Below are 12,268 nucleotides of genomic sequence, written 5' to 3'. Positions count from 1 at the left end.
TAGGAGATCCAATCTCCAAGGGGGCGGCGGCCAGGGGAGGAGTCCTCCCCCCCCCAAGGCACCTAGGAGGTGCCTTCCCCTGCTGGGACTCTTCCTTTAGGGTTTCCCCAGGCGCATGGGCCTCTTGGGGCTGGTGCCCTTGGCCCATGTAGGCCAAGGCGCACCCCCTAAAGCCCATGTGGCCCCCCGGGGCAGGTGGCCCCACCCGGTGGGCCCCCGGGACCCTTCCGGTGGTCCCGGTACAATACCGATGACCCCGAAACTTGTCCCGATGGCCGAAACAGGACTTCCTATATATAAATCTTTACCTCTGGACCATTCCGGAACTCCTCATGATGTCCGGGATCTTATCCGGGACTCCGAACAACATTCGGTAACCACATACAAGCTTCCTTTATAACCCTAGCGTCATCGAACCTTAAGTGTGTAGACCCTACGGGTTCGGGAGACATGCAGACATGACCGAGACGTTCTCCGGTCAATAACCAACAGCGGGATCTGGATACCCATGATGGCTCCCACATGTTCCACGGTGATCTCATCGGATGAACCACGATGTCAAGGACTTAATCAATCCCGTATACAATTCCCTTTGTCGAGCGGTATTGTACTTGCCCGAGATTCGATCGTCGGTATCCCGATACCTTGTTCAATCTCGTTACCGGTAAGTCTCTTTACTCGTTCCGTAACACATCATCCCGTGATCAACTCCTTGGTCACATTGCGCATATGATGATGTCCTACCGAGTGGGCCCAGAGATACCTCTCCGTTTACACGGAGTGACAAATCCCAGTCTCGATTCGTGCCAACCCAACAGATACTTTCGGAGATACCTGTAATGCACCTTTATAGTCACCCAGTTACGTTGTGACGTTTGATACACCCAAAGCATTCCTACGGTATCCGGGAGTTGCACAATCTCATGGTCTAAGGAAATGATACTTGACATTAGAAAAGCTTTAGCATACGAACTACACGATCTAGTGCTATGCTTAGGATTGGGTCTTGTCCATCACATCATTCTCCTAATGATGTGATCCCGTTATCAATGACATCCAATGTCCATGGTCAGGAAACCGTAACCATCTACTGATCAACGAGCTAGTCAACTAGAGGCTTACTAGGGACATGGTGTTGTCTATGTATCCACACATGTATCTGAGTTTCCTATCAATACAATTATAGCATGGATAATAAACGATTATCATGAACAAGGAAATAATATAATAATAATCAATTTATTATTGCCTCTAGGGCATATTTCCAACAGTCTCCCACTTGCACTAGAGTCAATAATCTAGTTCACATCGCCATGTGATTAACATTCACAGGTCACATCGCCATGTGACTAACACCCAAGAGTTTACTAGAGTCGGTAGTCTAGCTCACATCACTATGTGATTAACACTCAATGAGTTCTAGGTTTGATCATGTTGCTTGTGAGAGAGGTTTTAGTCAACGGGTCTGAACCTTTCAGATCCGTGTGTGCTTTACAAATCTCTATGTCATCTCCTAGATGTAGCTACCACGTTCTATTTGGAGCTAATCCAAATAACTTTTCTACTTGGAGCTATTCTAAATTATTGCTCCATTATATGTATCCGGTATCTCTACTCAGAGCTATCCGGATAGGTGTTAAGCTTGCATTGACGTAACTCTTTACGACGAACTCTTTCACCACCTCCATAATCGAGAAAATTCCTTAGTCCACTAGTTACTAAGGATAACTTTGACCGCTGTCCTGTGATCCATTCTTGGATCACTCTTGTACCCCTTGACTGACTTATGGCAAGGCACACTTCAGGTGCGGTACACAGCATAGCATACTGAAGAGCCTACGTTAGAAGCATAGGGGACGACCTCCGTCCTTTCTCTCTATTCTGCCGTGGTCGAGCTTTAAGTTTCAACTTCATACCTTACAACTCAGGCAAGAACTCCTTCTTTGACTGGTCCATCTTGAACACCTTCAAGATCATTTCAAGGTATGTGCTCATTTGAAAGTACCATTAAGCGTTTTGATCTATCCTCATAGATCTTGATGCTCAATGTTCAAATAGCTTAATCCAGGCTTTCCATTGAAAAAACACTTTCCAAATAACCCTATATGCTTTCCAGAAATTCTACATCGTTTCTGATCCATAACATATACTCATCAGAAATTCTATAGTGCTCCCACTCACTTGTTTGGAAATACAAGTTTCTCATAAACTTTGTATACACCCAAAATCTTTGATCATCTCATCAAAGCATACATTCCAACTCCGAGATGCTCACTCCAGTCCTTAGAAGGATTGCTGGAGCTTTGCATACTTATTAGCATCTTTCAGGATTGACAAAATCATCCGGTTGTATCACATACAACCTTTCCTCAAGAAAAACGTCGAGGAAACAATGTTTTGACATCCTATCTGCAAGATTTCATAAATAATGCAGTAATCGCTAATATAATTCCAACAGACTCTTAGCATCGCTACGAGTGAGAAAGTCTCATCGTAGTCAACTCCTTGAACTTGTCGGAAAACATCTTAACGACAAGTCGAGCTTTCTTAATGGTGACATTTACCATCATTGTCCGTCTTCCTTTTAAAATCCATCTGCACTCAACAGCCTTATGACCATCGAGCTGTTCTGTCAAAGTCTACACTTTGTTTCCATACATGGATCCTCTCTCGGATTTCATGGCCTCGAGCCATTTATCGGAATCCGGGCCCACCATCGCTTCTCCATAGCTCGTAGGTTCATTGTTGTCTAGCAACATGACTTCCAAGACAGGGTTACGTACCACTCTGAAGTAGTACGCATCCTTGTCATCCTATGATGTTTGGTAGTGACTTGATCTGAAGTATCATGATCACCATCATAAGCTTCCACTTCAATTGGTGTAGGTGCCACAGGAACAACTTATGTGCCCTGCCATACACTAGTTGAAGAGACGGTTCAATAACCTCATCAAGTCTCCACCATCCTCCCACTCAATTCTTTCGAGAGAAACTTTTCCTCGAGAAAGGACCCGATTCTAGAAACAATCCCTTATTGCTTTCGGCTCTTAGACAGGAGGTATATCCAACTGTTTTGGGTGTCCTATGAAGATGCATTTATCCGCTTTGGGTTCGAGCTTATCGGCCTGAAACTTTTCCACATAAGCGTCGCAGCCCCAAACTTTTAAGAAATGACAGCTTAGGTTTCTCTAAACCATAGTTCATACGGTGTCATCTCATCGGAATTACGTGGTGTCCCTTTTAAAGTGAACGTGGTTGTCTCTAATGCCTAACCCATAAACTATTGTGGTAATTCGATAAGAGACATCATGGTATGCATCATATCCAATAGGGTGCAGTTATGATGTTCGGACACACCATCACACTATGGTGTTCCAGGCTGTATTAGTTGTGAAACAGTTTCCACAATGTCTTAATTCTGTGCCAAACTCGTAATTCAGATATTCATCTCTATGATCATATCATAGATATTTTATCCTCTTGTCACGACGATCTTTCAACTTCACCCTGAAATTACTTGAACCTTTCAATAATTCAGACTCGTGATTCATCAAGTAAATATACTCAACATCTACTCAAATCATCTGTGAAGTAAGAACATAACGATATCCACTACACGCCTCAGCACTCATTGGACTGCACACATCAAAATGTATTACTTCCAACAAGTTGCTTTCTATTTCCATTTTACTGAAACGAGGCTTTCAGTCATCTTGCCCATGTGGTATGATTTGCATGTCTCAAGTGATTCAAAATCAAGTGAGTCCAAACGATCCATCTGTATAGATTTTCTTCATGCATATCTACCAACAAACATGGTTCGCATGTCTCAAACTTTTCAAAAATGAGTGAGTCCAAAGATCCATCAACATGGAGCTTCTTCATGCGTTTTATACCGATATGACTTATGTGGCAGTGCCACAAGTAGGTGGTACTATCATTACTATCTTATATCTTTTGGCATGAACATGCGTATCACTACGATCGAGATTCAATAAACCATTCATTTTAGGTGCAAGACCATTGAAGGTATTATTCAAATAAACAGAGTAACCATTATTCTCCTTAAATGAATAACCGTATCGCGATAGACATAATCCAATCATGTCTATGCTCAACGCAAACACCAAACTCGATGGTAGAGGGAGCTTGCGATGCTTGATCATATCAACATTGGAAACACTTCCAACACATATCGTCAGCTCACCTTTAGCTAGTCTCCGTTTTATCCCGTAGCTTTTATTTCGAGTTACTAACACTTAGCAACTGAACCGGTATCTAATACCCTGGTGCTACTAGGAGTACTAGTAAAGTACACATCAACACAATGTATATCCAATATACTTCTATCGACCTTGCCAGCCTTCTCATCTACCAAGTATCTAGGGTAATTCTGCTCCAGTGGCTGTTCCCCTTATTACAGAAGCACTCAGTCTCGGGTTTGGGTTCAACCTTGGGTTTCTTCACTAGAGCAGCAGCTGAATTGCCGTTTCATGAAGTATCCCTTTGTTCCCTTGCCCTTCTTGAAACTAGTGGTTTCACCAACCATCAACGATTGATGCTCCTTCTTGATTTCTACTTTTGTGGTGTCAAACATCGCGAATATCTCAAGGATCATCATATATGTCCCTGATATATTATAGTTCATCACGAAGCTCTAGCAGCTTGGTGGTAATGACTTCGGAGAAACATCACTATCTTATCTGGGAGATCAACTCCCACTCGATTCAAATGATTGTTGTACTCAGACAATCTGAGCACAAGCTCAACAATTGAGCTTTTCTCCCTTAGTTTGCAGGCTAAGAAAATCGTCGGAGGTCTTATACCTCTTGACGTGGGCACGAGCCTGAAATCCCAATTTCAGCCCTCGAAACATCTCATATGTTTCGCGACGTTTCAAAAAACATCTTTGGCGCCTCAATTCTAAACCATTTAGCATTACGCACTGAACTATCATGTAGTTATCAAAATGTGTATGTCAGATGTTCGCAACATCCACAGACAACGTTCGAGGTTCAGCACACTGAGCGGTGCATTAAGGACATAAGCCTTCTATGACGCAATGAGGACAATCCTCAATTTACGGACCTAGTCCGCATAATTGCTACTATCAACTTTCAACTAAATTTTCTCTAGGAACATATCTAAACAGTAGAACTGAAGCGCGAGCTACGACATAATTTGCAAAGGTCTTTTGACTATGTTCAGGATAATTAAGTTCATCTTATGAACTCCCACTCAGATAGACATCCCTCTAGTCATCTAAGCGATTACATGATCCGAGTCAACTAGGCTGTGTCCGATCATCACGTGAGACGGACTAGTCAACGTCGGTGAACATCTTCATGTTGATCGTATCTTCTATACGACTCATGCTCGACCTTTCGGTCTTCTGTGTTCCGAGGCCATGTCTGTACATGCTAGGCTCGTCAAGTTAACCCTAAGTGTTTTGCATGTGTAAAACTGTCTTACACCCGTTGTATGTGAACGTAAGGATCCATCACACCCGATCATCACGGCGTGCTTAGAAACGACGAACTGTAGCAACGGTGCACAGTTAGGGGAGAACACTTCTTGAAATTTTAATGAGGGATCATCTTATTTACTACCGTCGTTCTAAGAAAATAAGATGTATAAACATGATAAACATCACATGCAATCAAATAATAGTGAAATGATATGGCCAATATCATATAGCTCCTTTGATCTCCATCTTGGGGCTCCATGATCATCTTGTCACCGGTATGACACCATGATCTCCATCATCATGATCTCCATCATCGTGTCTTCTTGAAGTTGTCTCGTCATTGACATGCAAGTCGTGATTCCTTTGACAAGAACATGATCAATCTCATACATCACATATATCATTCATCACATCCTTTTGGCCATATCACATCACATAGCATACCCTGCAAAAACAAGTTAGACGTCCTCTAATTGTTGTTTGCATGTTTTACGTGGCTGCTATGGGTTTCTAGCAAGAACGTTTCTTACCTACGCAAAGACCACAACGTGATATGCCAATTGCTATTTACCCTTCATAAGGACCCTTTTCATCGAATCCGATCCGACTAAAGTAGGAGAGACAGACACCCGCTAGCCACCTTATGCAACTAGTGCATGTCAGTCGGTGGAACCGGTCTCACGTAAGAGTACGTGTAAGGTTGGTCCGGGCCGCTTCATCCCACGATGCCGCCGAATCAAGATAAGACTAGTAACGGCAAGCATATTGAACAAAATCAACGCCCACAACTACTTTGTGTTCTACTCGTGCATAGAATCTACGCATAAACCTGGATCATGATGCCACTGTTGGGGAACGTAGCAGAAATTCAAAATTTTCCTACGTGTCACCAAGATCTATCTATGGAGAAACTAGCAACGAGGGGAAGGTGAGTGCATCTACATACCCTTGTAGATCGCTAAGCGGAAGCATTCAAGTGAACGGGGTTGATGGTGTCGTACTCGTTGTGATTCAAATCACCGATGATCCTAGTGCCGAACGGACAGCACCTCCGCGTTCAACACACGTACAGCCCTGTGACGTCTCCCATGCCTTGATCCAGCAAGGAGAGAGGGAGAGGTTGAGGAAGACTCCATCGAGCAGTAGCACAACGGCGTGGTGGTGATGGAGGAGCGTGGCAATCCTGCAGGGCTTCGCCAAGCACCGCAGAAGAGGAGAAGAACTTGGGAGAGAGGGAGGGGCTGCACCAAAGGCAAAAGGTGTGTTTGAGAGGCCCTCCTACCCCACTATATATAGGGATCCCATGGGGGGGGGGTGCGCCAGCCCCTAGGAGATCCAATCTCCAAGGGGGCGGCGGCCAGGGGAGGAGTCCTCCCCCCCCCCAAGGCACCTAGGAGGTGCCTTCCCCTGCTGGGACTCTTCCTTTAGGGTTTCCCCAGGCGCATGGGCCTCTTGGGGCTGGTGCCCTTGGCCCATGTAGGCCAAGGCGCACCCCCTACAGCCCATGTGCCCCCCCGGGGCAGGTGGCCCCACCCGGTGGGCCCCCGGGACCCTTTCGGTGGTCCCGGTACAATACCGATGACCCCGAAACTTGTCCCGATGGCCGAAACAGGACTTCCTATATATAAATCTTTACCTCCGGACCATTCCGGAACTCCTCGTGACGTCCAGGATCTTATCCGGGACTCCGAACAACATTCGGTAACCACATACAAGCTTCCTTTATAACCCTAGCGTCATCGAACCTTAAGTGTGTAGACCCTACGGGTTCGGGAGACATGCAGACATGACCGAGACGTTCTCCGGTCAATAACCAACAGCGGGATCTGGATACCCATGATGGCTCCCACATGTTCCACGATGATCTCATCGGATGAACCACGATGTCAAGGACTTAATCAATCCCGTATACAATTCCCTTTGTCGAGCGGTATTGTACTTTCCCGAGATTCGATCGTCGGTATCCCGATACCTTGTTCAATCTCGTTACCGGTAAGTCTCTTTACTCGTTCCGTAACACATCATCCCGTGATCAACTCCTTGGTCACATTGCGCATATGATGATGTCCTACCGAGTGGGCCCAGAGATACCTCTCCGTTTACACGGAGTGACAAATCCCAGTCTCGATTCGTGCCAACCCAACAGATACTTTCGGAGATACCTGTAATGCACCTTTATAGTCACCCAGTTACGTTGTGACGTTTGATACACCCAAAGCATTCCTACGGTATCCGGGAGTTGCACAATCTCATGGTCTAAGGAAATGATACTTGACATTAGAAAAGCTTTAGCATACGAACTACACGATCTAGTGCTATGCTTAGGATTGGGTCTTGTCCATCACATCATTCTCCTAATGATGTGATCCCGTTATCAATGACATCCAATGTCCATGGTCAGGAAACCGTAACCATCTATTGATCAACGAGCTAGTCAACTAGAGGCTTACTAGGGACATGGTGTTGTCTATGTATCCACACATGTATCTGAGTTTCCTATCAATACAATTATAGCATGGATAATAAACGATTATCATGAACAAGGAAATAATATAATAATAATCAATTTATTATTGCCTCTAGGGCATATTTCCAACAGGTCGTTCGTTCCCCAACTTAACCTAGCGCCTCCTGCAGTGGCGGCGGTGAGCAGCGGCAAGCGGAGCCGCCGGCGGCCGGCGTCCGACGAGCGTCCAAGTTCTATTCTCCTTGTCCATGTCTTCTCTCTCTAGTTCTCTTGATCTCTTCCCCTAAGAAAGTAAGAAGGCCAGCCCCCAGCCAGATTAAAATGATTACTAGTACTAGTTTGCTAGCGTTTAGTATCCGGACAAATAGCAAATCTGCAATCGTTCTTAAGGCCAGCCAGTTCCTAATTTAGTATCTGGTCACTAGTTTGCTAGACTGCAGTTTTGCTATTTTAATGTAGTTTGCTGGAGCGACCAGCAGAGCAGGTTGCTTGCTTCTTCCTAGTACATATTACTGCTAGTACATCCAGTTTGGTGGAACGACCAGGTTGCTAGATTGAAATTTTGATATTTTAATTTTTAACCTACAATTTTCAGAGTGTATATTTTGGTAGATTGCTAATCTATCTTTTTCTGATCTTGTATCATAGATGAAGAAGAAGGGTGTTAGCATTGTTGCATTGTGGGAAAGAGCTTCAAAGGCAAATAAAAGAACTTCCACATCTACACCAAATCCTCCTGATGTTGAAGTTGAGAGCAGTAACATTCCTCCTGATGTTGAGAGCAATCTGCAACTGGCACTAGTGCAAGCACATGAACCGGATGATAGTCACACAGAACCTGAGAGTGGCTCCCCAGCCCCAATTATAGAAGATGATGAAGCAAATGATGAAGTTCAATTTGAAGTAGATTTGAACGCACTTGAGTCAGATCCCGGGAAACGGATCCCCATCTCTAGGTACAATGTCAATGACCAGGATAAAGTTAGAAGGAGATACATCGAGTTGGGGGCATGTCAACCAAAGAAACATAATTTTGAGTACAGAGACATAAGGGATTACAACGTCGCTTTTGTCCTTCTTGGTTTAAGGATTACAAGTGGCTTGAGTATAGTGTGAACAAAGAGGTTGCTTTCTGCTTTGTTTGCTATTTGTTCAAGGATAAAACAAAAAGCCCCGGTGGAGATTCATCTGTTAAGGGTGGGTTTAGAAACTGGAACATGAAAGCAAGATTGACAAGGCATGTTGGTGATGTAAGTAGTGCTCATGCTGAAGCTCAAGAGAAGTATGATATGTTCACTACACCACAAATATCAATTCGGGAGTCTGTTGCTTCCAACACCTCACAATACAAGGCTTTGTATAAACAAAGTTTGACATGGACACTCAAGTGTGTGAGATTTCTGTTGCGCCAAGGCTTGGCATTTAGAGGACATGATGAAAGTGAAGACTCACTAAATAAAGGAAATTTCCTTGAGCTTCTAAATTGGCTAGCAGGAAATTTTGAAGAGGTTGACAGGGTTGTTCTCAAGAATGCTCCACGGAACTGCAAGATGACTCACCATGATATACAACAAGAGGTGATAAAATGTTGTGCACAAGAGACTACTAAACTAGTCATTGAAGAACTTGATGGTGGTTATTTTGCAATACTTGCAGATGAGTCTAGTGATGTGTATCAGAATGAACAGTTGGTTGTTTGCTTGCGTTATGTTGATAAGAAAGGAAGGGCGGTTGTAAGTTTTCTTGGTCTTGCTCATGTTGAAGATACTACCTCTCAGACACTAGAAGCTGCAATTCAGAAAATGCTTATGGACTACAATTTAACCTCTGCAATGGTTCGTGGGCAAGGATATGATGGAGCTAGTAACATGAGAGGTAATGCTAATGGCCTGAAAAAACTGATTATGGATGAGTCCCCTTCTGCCTACTATGTTCATTGTTTTGCCCATCAACTACAGTTAACTCTTGTTGCTGTTGCTAAGGAGAGTGGTGATTGTACTTGGTTCTTTCAGCAGCTTGCACACTTGTTAAATGCTCTTGGCATGTCTTGTAAAAAGATGAGAATGCTTCGGATAGCTCAGGCTGAAGAACTCATTAATGCATTGGAATTGGAAGAAGTAGAAACAGGGAGTGGGCTGAATCAGGAAATGGGTTTGGGAAGGCCATGTGATACACGTTGGGGCTCTCACTTCAAAACTGTGAACCATGTCATCTCTATGTATGGTGCACTACGACGAGTCCTTCGCAAGATTGGAGACGAGTACCATGGTGTGGAGGCACAAGTGGCTCTATCCATAGAGACAATATTTCGATCATTTGAGTTTGTTTTCATGGCACACTTGATGCAAGAAATATTTGGATACACAGATGAGTTGTGTAGAGCTTTGCAAAAGCAAGACGAAGATATTGTTCATGCTATTGAGCTTGTTGGTGACACAAAGTATTACTTGGAGGCTTTGAGGACCGATGCTGAATGGGATGATTTTCTCACAAAGGTCACATCTTTTTGTACAAAGCATAAGATCAAAGTTGTTGATATGGAGGGTCCTTACTTTCCCGTTGGCCGGCCTAGAAGGGGTTTATGTAATGGTGTGATCAATTACCACCGCTTCAAGGTTGATATGTTTGTGGGTGTCATTGATAGGCAAATCAGTAAGCTGAATGGCAGATTTGATGAGGTAAACACGGAGCTACTTTCTTGCATGGCAGCATTCTGTCCACTTCATCTATTTGCTGCTTATGACCAAGATAAGTTGGTTAGGCTTGCTACAAAGTTTTATGCTTCTGATTTTACAAGTGATGAACTGGCAAGACTTCCATGGCAACTAAACATGTATGTTATTTATGTGCGTAGAGATGAAAGGTTTCAAAACCTGAAAAATCTGTGTCAGCTTTTAGTTATGCTTGTTGAGACAAACAAGCATGAACAATATCATATTGTTTACAAGCTTCTTAAGTTGGTATTGATTCTGCCAGTAGCTACTGCTAGTGTTGAAAGGGTGTTCTCTTCAATGAGCCATGTGAAGAATAAGCTAAGGAACAAAATGGGTGATGAATATTTGAACAATTGTTTGGTTACATTTGTTGAGAGAGAATTTTTCAATCAAGTGAAGGATGAAGATGTCATCAATTTCCTCCAAAAAGGCGACCGCAAAGTTATATTGTAAGAAGGATATCATCACTTTATCAATCAAAAGGTACTTATGTATTCATGTCGTTATGGTCTGATACATTGAAATATTGCTATTGCCGTTATGCTAGTGTTGTTTTGTTCATATATTGCTAGTGTTGTGTTGTTTGGTTCATATACTACATTTAGAGCAAAAAAAATTTGGATGAATACCCAGGCTTCATTTCCTGGCGCCGCCACTGCCTTCCTCAAGTGTTACACCTCCTTCCTTCACTTCGCCACCTACATGTCACACGTTGTCCTGAAATCCGATCTCTGCCCAAGGGGGGCTTCCCCACTTCGCTACGTGTAGCCGTAACGGCTGGCAGTCGCGAGCTAGATGAGCAACTCCAGAAATTAAAGGAAACAAACCCAGATTTTTGTGTGTACATTCACTAGCTCGGCCAAGGTACATAACCGGTAATATGCGAGCCCTTCTTCTGTTTTCTGCTAATTTGGAGTATGAAGATTATTATCCTAACCTTCACGGTTTGGAAATATTTCAGGTCTTAGATACTAGATCGAGCTAGGTTGTGTGCATTGCTTGTTTGGAGTATTGGGGAAATATATATATCGCAGAAGTTTTAGATGATATAAGATTGCTTCAATTGTATATGAGTAAGCACAACACATACTTTGCTCCATTTTTTTGGGTGGCATAATGCAACTATGTTTCCTCACCGTTTTTTGAATATCTCAAAGCTAAAACGCCTACTATTTTGTACGATGTTGGAACAGGCACATATTTTTTCAAGCTCTTGGTCGGTTCGGAGTACAATCAACTGCCAACTGCATCTTGTGCAGACTGTGAAGTTTGCATATATTGTGAAGTTTGACTTGCATCCTTCATAGTTTCAGTCTCTGCTTGGTAGCTTCATCTACAACCAGCTCAAAGTAATGTCTAAGCATCTATATTTCGTTAGTTCCCTTACCTTGCTAATTTTCTCACCTCATATTCATTACTTTTATTCTGCAGAACCATTACAGATTTACAATCAACTGTCATTTCTGCTGTTGGAAGTCAGACAAAAGAAGCAGATGCCGTAATGTCCTGGAGGAGCTGCCCAGTTCTGCATCGACCGTCCATCACGAAGGTCAATTTGGCCACTCATTCACTTCTTTTAGAAAGGGGAAAAAAGATCCATACTAAAGCACCGATTTTTTC

General features: G+C 43.4%; 1 protein-coding gene across 1 annotated transcript; it reads left to right on the top strand.

Moving 5' to 3' along the window:
• The first annotated feature begins 9,295 nt into the window (after window positions 1–9,295).
• Window positions 9,296–11,204, top strand: LOC147962565 (uncharacterized). Its single transcript, XM_087536213.1, has one exon. The coding sequence runs from the start codon at window positions 9,485–9,487 to the stop codon at window positions 11,099–11,101; it is 1,617 nt and encodes a 538-aa protein (XP_087392339.1). The 5' UTR covers window positions 9,296–9,484; the 3' UTR covers window positions 11,102–11,204.
• The last annotated feature ends 1,064 nt before the right edge of the window (window positions 11,205–12,268 follow it).

The sequence above is a fragment of the Triticum urartu genome, chromosome 7A (assembly GCF_056163025.1).
Source record: "Triticum urartu cultivar PI428250 chromosome 7A, HENAU_Tu73, whole genome shotgun sequence".
Lineage (NCBI taxonomy): Eukaryota > Viridiplantae > Streptophyta > Magnoliopsida > Poales > Poaceae > Triticum > Triticum urartu.
The sequence above is the reverse complement of the archived record's forward strand: the minus strand, read 5'-3'. Positions and strand labels throughout refer to the sequence as shown.